General features: G+C 36.0%; 1 protein-coding gene across 2 annotated transcripts in view; it reads right to left on the bottom strand.

Moving 5' to 3' along the window:
• The window catches only part of rasa2 (RAS p21 protein activator 2), a 52,963-nt gene that overhangs the window by 18,358 nt on the left and 12,910 nt on the right, over window positions 1-21,695 (bottom strand). The window contains exons 3-9 of one of the 2 annotated variants that reach the window (XM_048169483.1): window positions 18,811-18,917; window positions 18,629-18,723; window positions 13,841-13,917; window positions 7,014-7,097; window positions 6,649-6,721; window positions 6,119-6,195; window positions 4,880-4,981 (exon numbers count right to left, since the gene is read on the bottom strand). In XM_048169483.1, coding sequence (XP_048025440.1) covers window positions 4,880-4,981; window positions 6,119-6,195; window positions 6,649-6,721; window positions 7,014-7,097; window positions 13,841-13,917; window positions 18,629-18,723; window positions 18,811-18,917 — 615 coding nt within the window. Of the gene's footprint in view, window positions 1-4,879; window positions 4,982-6,118; window positions 6,196-6,648; window positions 6,722-7,013; window positions 7,098-13,840; window positions 13,918-16,877; window positions 17,075-18,628; window positions 18,724-18,810; window positions 18,918-21,695 lie in introns of those variants that run through there. The other variant, XM_048169484.1, reaches the window with a different exon arrangement.

Genomic DNA, 21,695 nt, shown 5'->3' with positions numbered 1-21,695 from the left:
AGGCTGTTTATGGAGGGACAGAAATCTCTCAGATTTCATCAAAAATATCTTTTTGTGTTTTTTTTTTTGTGTTCCGAAGATGAATGAAGATCCTACAGTTTTGGAACGGCATGAGGGTGAGTAAATAATGACAGAATTTTCATTTTTGGGTCCCTTTAAGTAACATTGAGACTGTTGTGATGATTTTGAAGCCCAATCTATTTAATCATTACGTACCCGTCACTTACTGTGTCACTAAACTAGCTTCGTATATGCAAGTGTTGAGACATTTTAAAAACAAAAACAAGCATTAGATTTGTTAAGTTTCAATGAATCAGTTCAAACTACTTCAATATATTATGTATATATACTAATTGTCTCTAAGATTTTCCAGCATTTTTGATCCTGTCTATATGCGTGTCTAGCACATGTATAATTCTATCTTATGTGTCATTTGCATTGCTCAAACTACAAAGTACAGGAATTAGTGAGGCAAGACTGTGTTTAATAGTGTCAGCGTCTGTTTGTGTATGTGCGCTTGTTTTATGCTAGGTTCATGCAAAAGCTCACCCACGCAGTAGACTCACTGCCCTCATTCAAAACATGCAGATCAGTATCAACAAGTTCCCTCTCAGTCTACACACACACACACACTCTAATGCACGCACATACAATGTTTACACAACACTACCGGCAGGACGCTGTGATCCGCAGTCTGAGGACACAAGGGAAGCGGGCAACGGAAGCAATCCGCCCAAAACACACACACCTACACACACCCGCAGTCTCTCAAACGCTTCTTGACAAAAAAGCATCAGAGATAAGACACAGTTGTAGCTGAAATCTATATTATGAATGCTGCAATAAGCAGTCATCGCAAATGTCTCAATGTGTGGCCTTGAGTAATGGCCTCTAAAGTAATGCTGAAGTATGTTCATTTAAGCTCTGACGTCAGAGAGGTGGTGCTCTCATGCCAGATTGGGCAGATAAGGGCAGTGGAGAGCTGGGATTGGCTGTTATCTCCCTTCCTCATCTGTTCATCAGAGTAACTCTCTCAGACTGCAGCTGACGAGAACAGACACTGAGATCAGCATATTACAGCACTGCATGGAAATGTGTGCATGCACACATCATAGTAGGGCTGGGTCATATACAGATGGGTCCAACTTGTTTAAATGCTTCAATTTTGCATGTCTAATTTAAAGTGCCCCATTATGCTTTTTCGAATATTACGTTTCATGCAGTGTGTAATATAGCTGAGTTTTAAAGATCGAAATTGCACAACAAATAAAGTTACTGTCTCCTAAAGGAAAGAATCGATTGTGAACTGTTGAAACGAGTCATTAGTAATTCCAGTCTTACTTCCTGTTACATACCTACGTAACAATGTAACAAATTTGCATAATGCCAGCCTATGCTCTTCATTGGCTGACTGTGAACAACGTCTACATTGACTCGCCCTCAAACACTGTAGTTGTAGCTGAAGCCTGGAAGAGTTTGGTTTGTGTTGTCAACATGTTGAGAAGACACTGTTTTCTGCACTGTGAAAGCAAATCCACTTTGCATGCACATTTCAAAAGAATGAGGACTCGGGCTACAACTGATACGGTAAAACCAACGGCATCATTACTGTTCATATCACTGTGTGTCTAGCGCTGAGGAAGAGCTGAAATTCAGATATGGTATTTGGCATTTTGTTTCCGACATGCACTGTAAAGGCCCCGATATACTTAAAATGAAATCGAAGAACGAACTGATGTGATGTCATTTCGAACAAAATTAGACCAAAGCGAAGTTCATTTTGGGAGTTCGAAATGGCTTGCCAAAGCAAACTTTCAGGAAAAGTTCACTCCAGCTGCAAAACACCTTCGTACTACCATTGGTCGGTGACAATAACTTAATAGGAGGTTTGCACTGAGGCTCCGCCTTCTTTCACGTGGAACTCTTTGACTCATTTCATCTGTTGAGTCCATCAAGGAGTAAGATCTCCATGGGTGAAAACATGAACACACTGGATAGCTGCTTTATAGTAGAAAAGTTGTGCTTCTGATGAAATGAGGCACTGACACTGTTTTTCACGTTTGATACTGTAAAGCTGCTTGCTTTTAAGCAATCTATTGAATAAAATGGCATATAAATAAACATGACTTTACTGGAGTGCTAATTTGCAGAGCTTGTGCTAACATAAGTTGTTACTGAGAGGAAAGCGTGCAGCACATATTTACGTATTTATCTAAACCCCGCTCTCAGCAGAGTGGGCGGCGTCAGATGTTCGATAACAGTATATCGCTACTCACGTATTTCCTAAACCAAGAACAAAAAAAAGAACTTCGCCATGAGTATATCAGGGCCTTTGGTCAACTACAGGTGCTGGTCATATAATTAGAATATCATCAAAAAGTTGATTTATTTCACTAATTCCATTCAAAAAGTGAAACTTGTATATTATATTCATTCATTACACACAGACTGATATATTTCAAATTTTCATTTCTTTTAATTTTGATGATTATAATAACTAAGGCAAATTCAGTATCTCAGAAAATTAGAATATTACTTAAGACCAATACAAAGAAAGGATTTTTAGAAATCTTGGCCAACTGAAAAGTTTGAACATGAAAAGTATGAGCATGTACAGCACTCAATACTTAGTTGGGGCTCATTTTGCCTGAATTACTGCAGCAATGCGGTGTGGCATGGAGTCGATCAGTCTGTGGCACTGCTTAGGAGTTATGAGAGCCCAGGTTGCTCTGATAGTGGCCTTCAGCTCTTCTGCATTGTTGGGTCTGGCATATCGCATCTTCCTCTTCACAATACCCCATAGATTTTCTATGGGGTTAAGGTCAGGCGAGTTTGCTGGCCAATTAAGAACAGGGATACCATGGTCCTTAAACCAGGTACTGGTAGCTTTGGCACTGTGTGCAGGTGCCAAGTCCTGTTGGAAAATGAAATCAGCATCTCCATAAAGTTGGTCAGCAGCAGGAAGCATGAAGTGCTCTAAAACTTCCTGGTATACGGCTGCATTGACCTTGGACCTCAGAAAACACAGTGGACCAACACCAGCAGATGACATGACAACCATCACTGACTGTGGAAACTTTACACTGGACCTAAGCAACGTGGATTGTGTGCCTCTCCTCTCTTCCTCAAGACTCTGGTACCCTGATTTCCAAAGGAAATGCAAAATTTACTTTCATCAGAGTACATAACTTTGGACCACTCAGCAGCAGTCCAGTCCTTTTTGTCTTTAGCCCAGGCGAGATGCTTCTGACGCTGTCTGTTGTTCAAGAGTGGCTTGACACAAGGAATGCAACAGCTGAAACCCATGTCTTGCATACGTCTGTGCGTAGTGGTTCTTGAAGCACTGACTCCAGCTGCAGTCCACTCTTTGTGAATCTGCCCCACATTTTTGAATGGGTTTTGTTTCACAGTCCTCTCCAGGGTTATCCCTATTGCTTGTACACTTTTTTCTACCACATCTTTTCCTTCTCTTCGCCTCTCTATTAATGTGCTTGGACACAGAACTCTGTGAACAGCCAGCCTCTTTTGCAATGACCTTTTGTGTCTTGCCCTCCTTGTGCAAGGTGTCAATGGTCATCTTTTGGACAACTGTCAAGTCAGCAGTCTTCCCCATGATTGTGTAGCCTACAGAACTAGACTGAGAGACCATTTAAAGGCTTTTGCAGGTGTTTTGAGTTAATTAGCTGATTAGAGTGTGGCACCAGGTGTCTTCAGTATTGAACATTTTCACAATATTCTAATTTTCTGAGATACTGAATTTGAGATTTTCCTTAGTTGTCAGTTATAATCATCAAAATTAAAAGAAATAAACATTTCAAATATATCAGTCTTTGTGTAATGAATGAATATAATATATAATATAAGTTTCACTTTTTGAATGGAATTAGTGAAATAAATCAACTTTTTGATGATATTCTAATTATATGACCAGCACCTGTAGAAGAGGCTTTGTTGCCAATTTTATTAGTCAGTTAGTCACAGAAGAAAAAAAAAAACTCCACAGGAAGTGGCGAAGTCATGCAGTCTGTGAGGGACAGAACGTTAACGGTGGGTTCTTGTGGTAATTATAGTATGTCGGGCAGGAAATCAAAACATTTGCCTATCACTGACCTCAAATATGACTTATAATTTGAAACATGTAAGTAGTAGCAACTTTACTTGGCCGCTCGCTCTAATGGTAACCTAGATGAATGAGTGCTATTATTAGGCACATATCCAAGTGTTTGTGCGGAGTGTGGAAGCTAAAATATAGTGTGCTTACTGCATAACATTGAGGCGCCAGCACGATCGCTTGCATTTTTTTCTGATAATAGAGAAAAGAACTTAAAATACTCATTTTTGGTCATACAGAGAAGAGTAATACATAATTCGAAACTGGGTCTACTTTTATTTGTGTAAACTCACAATAACAACAAAAGTTGTGCTTCTACAAAATAAATAAAACAATCAGGGTGCGCTTTCTGCCGTCTTGGTCAACATGAACTGGAGCATGTCACAAAAATAAACCGAAACTCAGTGTATACTTGCCTCACAGACATGAGAAATATATCGATAGAAAGCCTGAAATGAAATGAACCAATTAACTTTGAAAACAAATACTCTCTGCTTATGTAATCCATATCAAAGTTGCATTTGTCTCTATAGGCGCGATCGCTATACTGTGGAGATGGCATCATCAACTTCATATTAGCAGGCGACACTGGTTTAGAAAACACTAGTTTATTAATAAATAATTAAAATGTCACCTTGCTATTTTTTTCGACACATTCACAATCATTACTTTTGCCAGTGCTTTGCGGCAAGCATTATTTGAATATTCAATATTTTCCAGCCCTATGTCTGTGTGTATGTGTTTGTGTGTGTGAGAGAGAGTTCTTACCATGCTTTGTGGACATGGTCGTTTCTCAGGATTTTCACAGATACCCGTGTCTCTCCGAGGAACACGTCCTGTGCCAAATTACCATTATTCCACAGCTCTACCCTGCAAGGGAGAGTACAAGAGAGTGTGCATTAGCTAAATGTTCATTTACAAACACAAATACACAAACAGGGCTGTTTCAATGTATTCAAACCCGGAAAAAAAAAAAATATATAAAAAAAAAAAAAAAAAAAATCACACATTTGAACTTCTCCCATTTTCAGTTAAACTGAATCTGAAATCCAGCACGTAGAGTACAGATGCAGTTGCATCAAGGTGGGTTAGTCATTTTTCTCTCCACTACAGGATAAAGCTTTTTCTCACATCAAACATGCACACAAATAAATTGCCTTTGAGTGGAAAACCAACAACACACCAAAACCATGCATAAACAGACACACACACACACACACACACACACACACACACACACACACACACACACACACACACACACACACACACATTAGTGTCATGATCTAATGTGCCGTCTGATGGTTTCACCTACTCTTACCTGTCAGCTTCTGCAGAGGGCTATATGGGACAGTTCAGAGTGGCACATTATGTGTCAAATCAGATCAAAGCCACATTCATCAAAACATTTTTGACATAACATACAGTCTTCCAATAAAATAAGCACTCATCCCTGATTACCATAATCATCCACAAACAGTCAATATGTGTAGTTATATGATGTTTTTAAAAAGGCTTTTAACAAAATCAAAAGTCTGCATCCAGCCAAGAGAAGCAAAAGTTAAAACAATGAAAACCTGATGACAAAACAAAACAAACATACATCCAGCAAGAAGAGGCAAAGACAAAACAATGACAAAACAATAATGAAGAAGAGAAAAGAACAAAACAAAAACGAACATACATCCAGCCAGCCAGAAGAGGCAAAGATGAAACAATGACAACGCAACAATGAAGAAAAGAGAACTCACGCATCTCTAACAAAAAAAAACTAAACAAAAAACACATCCAGCCATTAGAGCCAAAGATGAAACAATGACAATACAATAATGAAGAAGTGAAGAGAACTCACTTGATCTCAAACAAAACAAAACAAAACAAAACAAAACAAAACAAAACAAAACAAAACAAAACAAAACAAACATACATACATCCAGTCAGAAGAGGCTAAGGTGAAACAATTCCAACACAATAATGAAGAATAGAAAGGAAGAGACGAGAACTCACTTGATCTCTAGTTTCTCTATGTCCTCCTCCTCCACCTGAAAGTGTGACCTCCCCTTGTAACTGCTTGACCTTGTGACCTGCAAAAAACATTGTGAATTGTAGATATATGGCTAACTCTACAAATGCATCCACAAGAAATCATAACTCGGCCCCACATAATATATATTAGGTGGCCTTAACTACTTTGTACTTACATTTAAATTAATCATTTGATACAATGCACTTATTGTGTACATACATGTTTTTACATTGTATATATATTTAAAAAAATACCTGCATGCAATTACATCTGTAATTAATTTCTGTAATTACATTTATAATTACACTGTTGACCCATCCCTTATATCTTAACCCAGTCTTAAACCTACACATAACACCAAAACTGTCCCTAACCTTACCCGTATCAGACCTCAATAGCAGCAAAAGTGTTTTGCATTACAGTATGAACACAATAAGTACATTATACATTCTGATTATGGGGGGGGATTAACATTCATTAACTATTACTTAATGAATGGATGAGGCTGTACCTCAAAATGAAAGGTCTCCTCAAACTGAGGGTCGCTGGTTTTCTTCTTCACTTTAGTTTTTTTCTGGTCAGACCTGAGAGAGAGAGAGAGAGAGAGAGAGAGAGGGAGAAAAACAGAAAGACAGAGAGCAGGATGTTATTATTGAATCAGAGCGGATGTTATGTACTCATTTCAGCCCAGATCAGTGACAGAGGCTGAAACTATCTTATGACTGACTGATTTAGAAACAATCACAATAATGCATTTTGACTGTTTTCAGTACTTCATTAGAAACCATCATGTTTTACGCAAATCTCTGTTCCTTTACAGTAAACCTTGTGATTTTAGGGCACCTTAACAATGATTTCAAATATTTATAAACCTACCTGGCGGGCCCAACAAGTGTTACTGTGGCGTACGGGTCACAGTTCTGCCCACTTATCAACGGCAAACCCTGACATGCGATTATCCTGCAACAGACACACACACAGCTGTGTTAATGAGCCTGTTATTGAAAGTAACAGTAAAGATCAAACAGCAGAATGCTCCGTCCATACTGTGATTAAACAACACACCATTCAAGTCAATATCACACAGCACTGTTAACCAATTTTACTTGGCTGACACATTTCAAGTGAAACAGGATATTTAGGCTACTGTTCCAGGCTATAGTCTAAATAATGCCTAATTAAATATTTGGCCTTTACCCTTGAAATTAAAAGCAGCAATATTACAAACTCATTCCCAACAAAACCATGAGCATGTATTATTTGACAGGGTCATGTTCCCCGTTCTGGCCAGTAATGCAGATTTTTCATTTGATTTATTTGTTTATATATGTGAAATATAAAAATTATATTTTATTCAGCAAGGATGCATTAAATTGATCAAAAGTGACAGTTAAGACATTTATAATGTTGCAAAGGATTTCTATTTCAAATAACTGCTGTTCTTTTGAACTTTTAATAGAAAGATCAATGAATTGTGAAAAATGTATCATGGTCTCCAACAAAATATTAAGCAGCAAAACGGTTTTCAACATTGATAATATTAAGAAATGTTTCATAAGCAGCAAATTGGCATATTAGATTGATTTCTGAAGGATCATGTGACACTGAAGACTGGAGTAATGAAGCTGAAAATTCAGCTTTGCCTTTACATGGATAAATTACATTTTAAAATATATTAAAATAGGAAAGTGTTATTTTAAATTATAATATTATTTCACAATATTACTGTATTTTTGATCAAATAAATGCAGCTTTGATAATCATGAGACTTCTTTCAAAAACATTAAAAATCTCATTGACCCCAAAGGTATTAAATAAATATTATTTTTTTATATCACTATTTTTTACATTATACATATAAATATTTTATGTCACAAAAGTATAGGTGTTTGTTTCACTTTTTGCAAAAAAAAAAAAACCCTTTAATTTACTAGTATTGCATTCAAAATTGCATAGTGTATAGTAGGTACTACATTTGGTTTGAAACTTAAGTTTGCAACCATTCAAAAAGGATGTTCTATCAAAGTCCCTTTCAAGGAAAGTCTGTTCACTCAGCAGCCATATTTGCAATGCCTCCAGGCAGCTATTTCAGGCATCTAAGACCAAGTCCTATGTGAATGGGGGAATCATAAATTCGTAAAGTATCCATTGAATGCGCACTTCAGAATCTCAGCGGAAGTAGTAGATCATCCTGCAAACTTTTCGCCTACTGTCTTTCAAATACTAATGTAATCGGACATATTATTCTGTTGGCGTACTGTTTTTTGCATACTATAGAGTAGGGAAGTATTTAATTTCGGAAGCAGCCAGGTGATTTGCAATTTGCAATAATAGCAGGAAGTATAAAAACAACTTTAACATGATTAACCCATACACTTACTTTGCTGGAAAACAAAGGCACACAGTGCAAAACATGACTGACTTGTTTGTAGATTTTGTGACTATAAAGTACAACAGTGCCCGCCCACTTTTAAGTATTTTTTCCATTCATTTCTCCAAAAGGGATTTCAAAAAAGACTTTGTTAAAGTGTTATAAGGCATGAACCAAGTCAATCAGCTACAAGGTGAATCATAACATTACAAACTTTAATTGGAAGCAAAAAAGTATATGAAAATCTGAAAAATATAAAAGGTACAAGACTGTGTACTTAACAGCTTTAGTGAACTACAATCCCATGAAGCATTGAGAACAGCATAATTTAAGTATTTTGAGAGCGTAGGGAGATTGACTTGATTACATCATGCATATTGCTTCATGGGATTGGGCGGAGTTAAAGAGATTTTTGGCACATTTTGCTTGTTTCGACTCTCTGATTGGTGGAATTTTCTACAAAGCATCATGGGTAATGTAGTTTTTAACCACAAATTCCACTGTTAAACACGATTATTTTGAAACTAAATTGAAAAAATGTGGGCAGATGGCTTCAACAGAAGCAAATACTATTAATTAACAACCCAGTAGCTCACAGTAAGGCTGTCTTTAAAGGTTTATAGGTTATCGTTAAAAAACAATTTCCCTAAAGAGAAAATGAATGCAGTTTTTACTTCTGGAACCAGACTGTTGCACTCTATTACAAGTCATTCTTGAAATTTTGATAAAATCATATCTACATTAGACAACATTGCATTGTGACATTTAAACCAGAAGAATACAACAATGTTCAATACATGCAACCATATGTGCAATTGGCACATGATAATATGTAGTAATATAATACGTAGTGCCAACGTAGCAGCTCGGTGAACTGGCCCGAAACCCCCTCAGCCATCCTTATTGTTAAACCCTGACAGTGACTTTGTCAGAGGTTCCTCCACGTCACACATTAAAATATGAATGAATGAGAGAGTGAGAGGATGAAAGAAGAACGAGCATAAATGAAAGTGTCAGATAAGAAAGGTGAAAGCAGAAGCACTGCTGTCCAAGACAGGAAGTAATTCACACTTGTAGTTGTCATGGTGACAGCCATGAAGCGGTGAAGGAAGGTGAGAAAGAACGGCAGAGAGGGAGAGAGCATGAAAGAGAGAAAAAAGCAGTGTGACGGCAAAACAAAACCACAGAAACAGCGCAGTGCGGACTTCCTGCCGTCACGGCATCACTTCCTCTTTCGTCAACCTGCTCTGTGGGAGAGTGTGAATGAACAGCGATGGCCAACATTAAGCAGAGATGCACGTCAGCAACTCTGTGTTGAGTCAAACTATTTTTTCACACCATTAAGCAAAATACACACACCCTGTAGTGGTGTGAACGTGAACTTCACAGGTATTCTCGCCCTCCCAGATAACAAATGTAATATAGAAAGACATACACGATTAAGCACATAGCCCAACATCCTCATTATCTCAGTGGCAGTTGTCTAGATAAGAGATACCCAATAATTTTTGTCAGATGAACCCCTGTGACACGTAAAATATTTTTGAAGTACCCCGTGAGATTTTAAGTTATTATATTTCACTAATTTAACAACACATTTGCATGTTCACAGTTCTCTGATGTCAGTTAATGGTCACAATACATGCAGGAAAACATAAAATATTTCATCTTATTTAGTAAGGGTTGCATGATTAGGTTAAAAAAAAAAAAAAAAAAGTGATGTTTTTTATGCTGCTGCTGAAATAATACATTATTATTATTTTGGAAACACTTTACAACAAGGTTTCAGATGTTAACATCGGTTAACTAACAATGAACAATACTTCTACAGCATTTATTAATCTTAGTTAAAGGCACAATATGTAATTTTCGTCGCTTATTCAAAACAAAGACGCAGCTTGATGACGTCTTGATTTCGTGGAATCATGGGAGGTTAAAGATTGATTAACATTACTGTAGTATGAAGCAGGGTGTGGCTGAAAGCTGTTGGAGCTGAACAAGAAAAGTGCGACACACGACTCGAGAGCAGCGGAGCATTTATTATGCTGCAAACGACTGCTTCCGCTTCTTCCGGTCATGAGGGGTAACGCAGCGTTGTTTTATCATATTAGATACATCTGTGTGTTGAAAGTTCTTATAATGCTACTCTGTGCATTCGCTCAGAGGCTACTATGAGACACTTGTTGCACACTGCAGTAAGCGAGATTGATATTAGGCATGGTAAAACATGGTACTCGCTGTAAATCAAGAAAACAACATTTAAAGAATAAGGGCCCTATAATACACCCGGCGCAATGCGACGCAAGGCGCAGCGCAAGTGTGTTTGCTAGTTTGTGTCCGGCGCCGTTCGCGTTTTTCCGTTCAGCGCCACGACCTTAAATTAGTAAATGCATTTGCACCAGTTAGTGCGCCCATGGGTGTGCTGGTCTAAAAAAGAGGTGTGTTCAGGTGCATTGCCGGCGCATTGCTATTTTAAGGAGCTGAAAATAGACTGCGCCATAGACCAACTCAAACCTGGTCTAAAGTCTAAAGTCAATGGCGCAATATTTTTTTGTTAGAGCGCGTTGGTAGAAACTGCGCCTCTGGGTGCGTCCACAGTGCGCGTTGACTTTGCTTATTACACACAGGGATGCGCATCACACAAACATGCCAAATATTAAAAACAAAAGGATTATAGTGTAAAAGAATATTATTGTGTAGGCTACATAAATATAAAAGCGTTCAGCTTTTCCGCCAACAAATTCCGCCATGTAAATAGCAATCCGCCATGGCGCGAGCACATCTCGCTCTTAAAGGGAATGGGAGATGACACTCTGATTGGTTTATTGAACGTTACGCCCATTACTCATTAAGAGAATAGGAACAACCCATTTCAAAAATGCGCCCCGGCGCACGGACCGTTTTCCCGTCGTTAAAATAGCAAAAGTGGATTTGGACACGCCCTGAGTGCACCTGCGCCGTGCGCTTTACACTTTGCGTTTAGATCGTTAAAATAGGGCCCTAAGACTTAAGGCCTGTACACACCGGGACGAATATTGCGCGCGATTAACGCCGACATTTAACGCCTCGTGACTAAACAAAGGGCGCCAATGTGTGTGTGCAGTGCACACCGACGCGAAAAACGTCAGGAGTAAAATCGTCATTTTTTTAAAAAACGCCTCGGGTTCGAACTGGCCGACCAATGAGATTGCCGCTTTTGTTCACGTGCCTGGAGCTGCTGAAGTTACGGTAAAACGCGACTTGGTGGCGCTCAAGCACAAAACGGTCTTGTCGAGCACACATTGATACCAAGACGACAAAGAGAAAGTAAGTAGATGAGGAAACCCCTACAAACTATGAGTGCTCTGCCAGTTCTTGGCCACACCGTATTATATGCCATTTTATTTCTGTATTTTTACTGATTTTTTTTTTTCTTAAACATTCAAGAAATATAGTTGAGAATGTCTATTTCACTACTGTTATTGTGACTTATTTGCACTACCGTTTCTGACTACCATCTCCTCATGTCATGTATATGCCATATATGCCATTTCATATCTGTATTTTTATCTTCTTTAATTTTATTAGTATCATAGAACATATTGTTCAGCGTTCAGCACAAACGCCATATACTGTCAGGGAGTGAATTTGCAGGTTCACTCTGTTCACAATCGCTTGGGTATGAACACGAAAATCGCCTCAAAAAGGACACTCCGTGTCCTGGTTATAATTGCTTACTTCTCTGGAATTATACATTCTTGGAAACATTAGGGATAATGTAAGTGCAGAAGTCAACAAAATATATAACAATGTTATAGTGGTTTTGGGATATTTTAATCCAAAAATATTACATATTGTGCCTTTAATGTTAATTTGGTCACACTTTAGTTTAGGGTCCAATTCTCACTATTAACTAACAATTAACTTTGACATTTGCCTCAGTAAACTCCTAATTATTGCTTATTAATAGTTAGTAAGGTAGTTGTTAGGTTTATGTATTAGGTAGGATAAAGGAATGTAGAATATGGTCATGCAGAATAAGGCATTAATATGTGTTTTATAAGTACTAATAAACGGCCAATATCTTTGTAATATGGATGCCAATAAGCACCTAGTTAATAGTGAGAATTGGACCCTAAACTAATGTGCTACCGTTAATTTTTAGATTTACTAATACATTTTTAAAATCAAAAGTTGTATCTGTTAACATTAGTTAATACACTGTGAACTAACATGAAGAAACAATGAACAATTTTATTTTTATAAACTAATATTAACAAAGATTAATAAATGTTGTAATAATATATTGATCATAGCTAGTTCATGTTAACTAATACTTTAACTAATATTAACAAATAAGACCTTACTGTAAAGTGTTACCATTATTTATAACGCAAATTATAATAATACAATTGTACTTTAATATAAAAATAATATTTGATAATTATAATATTTTTTACACTACAAGTTACAATACTTAAATTCTTGAGGGTTTAATGTTTGAAAGAGTTTACATTGGCAGAAAACTAAGGGAAGTCCTTTAAGGCAGGTTTATAAACACTTCTCTGTACAAATATGATAAAATGCTGAAAACTTGTCCACAAAAATGTAGGCAATTATGCAAATATGAAAATAAAGTGATCCTGGTACACGCTGTGTTCCCAAACAAACCTTATATGCAGCATGCAGAGATGGAGTTTCAATTTTATTGTGACTGCTGTCCTATTTTTTCATTGATTTTATGATTTAAGCTTTTAATTTACATTTACATTTATTCCTTTAGCACACACTTTTATCTAAAGCAACTTACTTGAGGAATCCGCCAGCGATTCATTGTAAAGAGGCAATAAACATGAGAAGTGCAATTAATACAAAGTTCTAGCCATCATTCAAAATAGTACAAAACTATACTAGGAAGGGATTAAAGAATAGTGAAGTAGAACAGAATTTATTTTCTTCATGAACTCACCAACCCCCTGCAGACAATGTAATATGGACATTTGATTGGATACTGGTAAAACATCTACTATATTATAATCAAATACTAGTGAAACAGCTTACACTATATGTTAAGTACAAACTGATGAATACATCAAAATAATAAATTCAGAATACACAGTTACTTATGAATGGCAATCAATAGAGAAAGAATAGTTAAGACTTCTACCAGCAGGGGAAAAAGAGGCCCTGCCGACTAACCAAACCTTGACCTCTTGATATCCTGTTTCACATTGAAGTATGTAACGTTACAGAAGTACAATGGGTTGCGAATGCCAATTCATGTTGAGTTCAAATACACTAAACACATTTAAAAACACACAAACTCATGCGCTGACTGACAGTCATCACTTACTGAACCACAAGCTGCTGGCAGACGGATCCGTTCTCTGTGATCAGTTCATTCAGCTTCATCTCTAAATGAACCTTCCCCTGTCAAAGTAGAAAGACTAATGTCACAACATGCAACACAGAACCAATTACACTTCATTAGAGTTATTTATATCGGTCAAACTTTAGTTTAGGGTCCAATTCACACTATTAACTATTAACTATGACTTTTGCCTCAATAAACTCCTAATTACAGTTTATTAATAGTTAGTAAGGTAGTTGTTAAGTTTACTTATTAGATAGGATTTAGGCATGTAGAATATGGTCATGCAGAATAATGCATTAATATGTGCTTTATAATTACTAATAAACAGCAACTAGTTAATAGTGAGAACTGGACCCTAAACTAAAGTGTTACCCATAACACACACACACGTTTTTTTTCAGGTTTTCTTATTTTTCTATGGGACTCTCCACAGACATAATGATTTTTATACTGTACAAAATGCATATTCTACCCCCCTACACTAACCCTTCCCCAGCTAACACTTTATGCATTTTTACATTTTCAAATAAGCATAATTTTGTATGTGAAATACAGAATGTGTTTTTAGGGCAGTGGCGCTGAATATAAGCTTCAGAAACATTTAGTGTCTGGAATTTTATCATGATGGACATGTTTATGATATAATATGATATATGTTGAAATAACCTATCCAGCCAGTCAAATTTGTTGAGGCTGATAATGTCGGAATGAGAAAGAGTGCAAACAGAGGAGAGCCGAGAAGGAAAGGACAGGGAGGGAGAAAGATAGAGAAGAAAAACAACATAAAAACGCCCACATACTCCTACGCAATATTTTGTGCAAGTTCCTTTGAAAAATGACACCAATAACGCACCAATAATTCAATGTTAACAGAAGTCCAAAACAGATAGATACTATAGAACTACTTTTTAATTTTTATTAATGCATTATGAAGTGCCAGTCTGCAAAGAGGAAAAAAAATAGAATCATAGAAATTTGCAATCTAATCATTTAGCTCTGCAGAAGTCGCAACTGTTGAGCAGAGATCTATTTGCAAGATATAGTACATCTACCATATATTAATCGCTAATTTAGCATGCATGTGGAAACAAACAACTTGTTTTGTGTAAATAAGTCGTTTAAGTTTTTTGGAGTATGTAGGGGGTTTTTGAACACACAGATGGAGGAACATCTATCTTGTGATTTTAGCCAGTTCCGGGTGGCTCTAAATGTTATCGGATGGAACTGCCACCCACCCGTTCTCGTCCACAGGGTTAAAGACACATAAACCATAATGTTTAACCACTTTTCAACATTTCGACTATAGGGTTAACAAGAGCCCATCAATATTTTTAAGCATTTTGACAATATTCTATATTTTGTTATCTGTTTTTTTTTTTTGTGTGTGTGAAATTAGCCATGAGGCATGTCCAAAACTTCAACGAAACTGTAACTGTTTCCAAGCAGATCAAAAATGATGCAAGAATTGCAACACAGTAAAAAAAGTTTAAAATAATATTTTGTTCCACAGTTCTTTACTAAATGTATGCAAAATACTGATAAACTGAACTGAATAACCTTTATTATTCACACCAATATAACAATACACTGTAATAAACAGTCATTTTTATAAAAATATTTTAATGTATGAAAAACGACACCCAAGAACAATTCTGTATGACTGAAAACTATGAATCAAGGTTTCGAATCTATTAATTGAAACAGACAGTTTGAACTGATTTTGGAAAAATAATCTTATCAACTCAGATTAAAAAAAAAAAAAAAAAAAAAAAAAAAAAAAAAAAATTGCTGCTAATGGCTGGAATACACTACATGACTTAAAATTTGAACAGATTTTAAAACACTAAACTAAACACTATCATAAACTTGCAGACTTAAAAAACTAAGCATAATACACTAAACCACTGAGGATCATACTCTTCCAGACTTTCAAATCGTTCTCAACACAACAAAATTACAGATACACGTGCCTCGTTGTGTGGCAGATGAAACAAACATGTGCAGGAGACGACCGCAGTAGTTGTGTGCTGAGTCACAAAAAAAAAAAAAAAAACGAGTCAAGCGCATTTGGATGCGTTCATTGGTGGGTAGACATGGTCCAAAGATTTTGGACTATCGTCTCTATTGTGGTTACATGCTCTGTGCCTCGCCGTCACAAAATCTTCTCATTTGCATGCATTTTTAAGCATTGCTATTTAAAAACAAGTGACTTTAAACCGATGAAGTGCAATAAGCAGTGAAAAAGAACGAATCTCAATATCTGTACTCTGTAGTCGAGAGAGGCGCGCACATGAAGCCGCTGCGCATAGAGTGTGTGAGTACTGAACTGAGTTCTTTTGGCCATCTTCCCACACTTACGTGGCTGTCTTTGGGAGTATTCTCGTAAACACAGTAATTTATGTCTTAAGTTAATGTAAACAGTTGAGAAAGCACATGTGTATCAGTATATTGGATCAGTGTATTCATTCTTAAAATGACAGCTAGGGCTGTGACGGTGGCAAATTTTTACTACCGCGGTGGTAAATCACCAACAACCGCCGGTGTTGCGGTGGTGGGGTCCAAAGGGGGGGCGGGGTTTGGTTGTGTGTATATATATATATATATATATATATATATATATATATATATATATATATATATATATATAAAATCAGAGATTGTGTTAGACTTGCGTTTCACCGTCATTTTGATGGACAGGATTGTAAAATAATCCATCATAATCATTAATTACCTGTCATTTGAATTTATATATTTTGATAAGTCATTTAATAGCTTCTGATTTCGTCAACATTTTCATTTTTATTCATGAACTTACAGGATAAGCAAATAGGCATAGACTATGCATTTATTTATACTTTGAAAAGAAAGTTGATCAAATACTGCGTCACTTTTACGGTTTTCTTGAACACTTGTCACGGATTGTGAGTGAATGCGATCACCATTTCCTCTTTACTACTGTACAGAACGAAATATACATGAATGAAAATCAAAAAATATGTTGAAAGATGTAGCTTACCGAAATCTGTATCACATCAGTCATCAGTGTTGCAAAAAATTTCACGTAACAATATACCTCAGAAAAGCCATTCGTTGACCATAAACTTATAGTCAGTAAGAAAAATAACAAAACTTAATTATGCAAGTAAGCATAAGTAACTTTATTATTATAAAATTGACTTAGGGTGCTCGTCTGTTTTCATTTTATTCTGGAGACTGAACTCGCGCTCTGCTGCCACACTGGAGCGCGCTCACCACCTACTGGACAGGGGTGGGAATTACAGTTACAAGCTACATAATCTGTCAAAATGACGGACGGGCTGCAGATTTTTTCCGTCACTGCTAAAAAAATTTCATCAATGACGGAAAATTTTCGGTTAACCTCTTATATATATTTTATACATATATATAAAATGTCACACTACCGCCGGTGACACTCCACGACCGCGGTGGCGCGGTTGTCATGCCTTCCGTCATAGCCCTAGTGACAGCCTGCTGCCTGCTGTGTTACTTATGTTAATCAAACAACAAAAGACAACAAGAAAAATTACTCACTGCTCCTGATTGAATCACTTTTGTAACTTTAATAAGAATAAATTTGTATTTAATTTACACGCCGAAGACTTCGGAGTGTTTTTTGTATTTAATTACTTACACAATTTATGAAGTATTTCTTATTTAGTGCTTGAAGTTTTTCAGGTAGGTCTTTGTTCTATTGTAGGTTTTTGGTAATATTAAAATTGGTGATCAGAATTATGCAATTTGAAAGGTATCAAAATTTTTGATATCATAAAAAGCTTATTTAAAGTGAAAAATAAATATATTGCGATATATCGTTATCGTGAAATAAAACTACTCATTTCATATTGCCCATCCCTAGTCATACACTATAATATGTGTTCTAAAATCAGCTCAAAATATCAAACATGTTTTGAAATACTAAAAAAAAAAAAAAATCATACACTATGTGTTTTTCTGTGAATTCAGTCAACTCTGACTGCCCAAAATCTGCATACTGGCACACACTTTTGGCAGCTATTGTCGACTCATCTATACCACAAATTTGGGCAAATATCTGAGCAAAAGTCGTGTAGTGTATTCCAGCCTTAAAGTATCACTACTAAAACACCTTCTTGCAAGTCACAAAGCAGGAAGGATTATGAAACTAGCCTACTGACACAGTTTAAAAATAAAACAAACAAAATTGCACAATTTTCACAATACCACTTACTTACATACAAAAATCATCGCAAATATATTGCAAGTATTCAAAATATTGCCAAATTTCAATTAAAACCGATGTTATCAATACACATACAAAAGCAAAAACACTTGGTTGCTAAGTTTAATTTCCTTGGCTGGCAAACTGCTATTTGAATTTTTTTTTATAAAAAAGCTAATTCCTTTACGTAAACACTTTTTGTTTCTGATACAGTAAATCCACACCCCTGCCCCCAGATCTGCTGAATAGTGAATCATACTTGTGTACAAAACAGATCTGTGCATACACCATACACAAAAACAGGATGTGGAGTTGGGCCTGCATCTGCTTTCAAGTCATTGGACCACATATTAGAGCTGACTAATCATACATTGATCTCATTGGGTATAGCGAGGCAATGAGTAATCATAAACTCACCCGATTGGCTCAAACCACGACTGGAGACTAACCACAGAAGGGAAGTAAGGCTGTGTATTCATGTATTGCTCTGTTGGGTGTGTGTTTGTGTGTTGAATGATAACTTCAGTGCCATCTAACTGTTCACTCACCTGAACTTCTGAGTTTGGGTCCACAGGTTGTAAGTGAAACCAGTTCTCTTTCCCGCAGTACTTATATAGATCTTCCTTCCTGATGGCTACTTTCCCTACAAACACACACACAAGCTTTAGTTGACATGTACACTGTGTATTAGTCTTGTACATGAGACAAAACAAGGGTGAAAGATACTGACCTACAGGTAGATCCCTTATTTGGAACATGCTCTTGGCGTACACGTAGAAGGACAGGCATTGGAATGGGCGCGGAATTTCGAAGTAGAAGTCCTCGCCATAGAACGGACTAAAGCAAAGGACAGAGATCGTTAATCACAACCACAGTGACTCCAAACACAAAACTGCAACAGACATTGCATTAGAGGTGGAGAAAGTTATTACATTTGGTATAAAAAAATATTTAGTTGATCAAATTTAGTTGATCTTATCTAAAGTTATATGTAATATTCACGACCATGGTTATGTTAGTGGAAAAGAAAATATTGGAGAAATTCTGAAAGCAAACACGTTTCTTTTGAATAATTCAGAGCAAGAAATCACGAATCACTAGACAATAAAACCAGGGACATTTATTCAGAAAGTCAACAGGGTCAATTTTGATTTCATGTATTTTATAGTTTTATAGCTGTTTGAGATGTATGATTAAAATTAAATTGCCTTCATTTGATTATCACCATTCAAAACAAATTGGTATTAAATCAAAAAAACAGAACATTTTAAAATACTTCTGAAAAAAGGAAACATTTCATATTTCATATTATTGTAAAAAAAAAAAAAAAAAAAAAAAATCAATAAATTATTTAATTGTTAAAGTTTTATGAATTCAGTTGATTAGACATGTTTTTTTTTTTATTATTAACATTTAATTAATCTATTAAAATGGGAAAATGAAAACTGAAAACACAGAAATTGGGAAAAATGAAACTGAATAGGTACCTAAAATGTAATTTTGTTAAACTTTTAATAAATTGTATATGTTTCATGATTCCAGTTAATTAGACATGGTTGAGACTTTAATTTAACCATTAAAACCAGAAAAATGAATATGGAAAAAAAGAAATTTGGGAAAAATAAAATGGATCTCATAGTGCCCTAGATATGTCATTGACACTGTTTGTTGACACTATTAGAAATGTATGACTTTCACTGCATTATATAACAAATAATCAAACAAAATGACAATGATTTAAAAACATTTCACAACAATTAGATTAGGTTTAAATGATAAAACAAACTAAACAGATAAAATTACTATATAAATTAAATCTCAGTTATAATAGATAGAATTAAAATAAAGTACTGTGACACTTTGTGGTTGCCCAGTGATAGTAAATCATGTTCATAACTACAAACGTGTTAATTCTGCTCAAGTGATCAAATACTTTTTGGGGTCCGTGTAAGCAAGAAATGTCAGATGTAAAAATCTGTATAACATATTAAGGAGTAAAAAATTGTCCAAAAGATTTAACATGTAAAAGAATTACTTCTAGCTGTGTGACTGCAACAGTCAAATACCTCAGCTTAGACTTGAGAGGAGAATGCTCATCCACCCACACACACTCCAGCTCTCTTACACACACACACACATTACACACTCATAGCCCCCGCACTCAAGAGCGCATGCGCTCCCACATACATTCACACACAAACAGATTCTGACCTCCCAAACACTGCTACAGGTACAGCACTCGAATCGAAATACTGAAAATGTGGCGACATGGCACACATGAATGGCCTCAGACTCAAAAAGTGTTTAATAATAAGCCAGATGAGCGAAAGAAAGATTAGGAGAGGTGAAGAAAGACTGGAGGAAAACCTTCATGTTTTGAGAGAGTGTGTGAACGAAAGACAGGAGCGCTAGATAGCAAGTGTGAGAGAGAAAAGTGAGGGAACGCGTAGGTGGACACCCTTCCTTAGACACAGCCAACAGAGCCCTTTGAACAGAGGGGAAAAAACAGTTGTGAAATACCACGAGAGGAAAAGCCTTTAGAAAGAGTGTGAGATAAAGAAAATGTGCTTCTTTCAATGACTAGACGCTTTTTGCAACCGAAAATGTACACAGTGTAATATCGTCAAACACAATGTACGTCCAATATCAAGATGAACCATGAGAGTGGAAGGTCTGCTTTGAGTATAATGAATGAGTAAATGGTTAATATATTTGTTTTTAGTAATGTCAAAAATTTGAATTAAAATATCAAAACTCTGCACACATTCCCCCACTATTTATGCTACCTAAAATCATTGCATAGAATTGCATTGAAAAATATCTTGGGATTGGGCTTTTTTGACTTGACCCTTAAAGGGATAGTTCACCCAAAAATGAAAATGATCCCATGATTTACTCACCCCCAAGCCATCCTAGGTGTATATGACTATCTTCTTTCAGACGAACACAATCTGAGATATATTTAAAAATTTAAAAATATAAAAATTTAAAAATGTATAATGGTTATGAATGGGGGGCCGTGTTTTGAAGCCAAAAATAATGCATCCATCCATCCATCCATCCCCCCCAAAAAAAGTAATTCATATGACTCCAGTGGGTTAACATAGGCATTCTGATGCGAAGCAATGCATTTTTGTAAGAAAAATATCCGTATTTACAACTTTATAAATTTTATCCCTTTAAGCAACCACCCAGAATGCTTCCAATAACTTAATAAAGGGATAGTGAAATTTCTGTCATCATTTACTCATTTTTTTTGAGTTCCAAACCTGTATGACTTTCCTTCTCCTGTGGAACACAAAAGAAAATATTCTGAAGAATGTTTGAACTGTTTTTGTCCATACAATGAAAGTCAATGGGGTCCAAAATAACTTCAGACTCCCCTTTTTATTGTATAAGCAAAACACTTTTCAAAATGCCTTTTTTGTGTGTTTCATAGATGAACGAAAGCAACATGAAGGGAGTAAATGACAGAATTTTAAATTTTTGGGGTGAATTAATATAATCCCTTTGACATCTGAATAAAAAAAGAACATTTTACAATAAGGTTTCATTAATTAACTATTTTAGTTAACATGAATTAAGAATGAACAATACTTCTATAGCATTTATTAA

The sequence above is a fragment of the Megalobrama amblycephala genome, linkage group LG19 (assembly GCF_018812025.1).
Source record: "Megalobrama amblycephala isolate DHTTF-2021 linkage group LG19, ASM1881202v1, whole genome shotgun sequence".
Lineage (NCBI taxonomy): Eukaryota > Metazoa > Chordata > Actinopteri > Cypriniformes > Xenocyprididae > Megalobrama > Megalobrama amblycephala.
The sequence above is the reverse complement of the archived record's forward strand: the minus strand, read 5'-3'. Positions and strand labels throughout refer to the sequence as shown.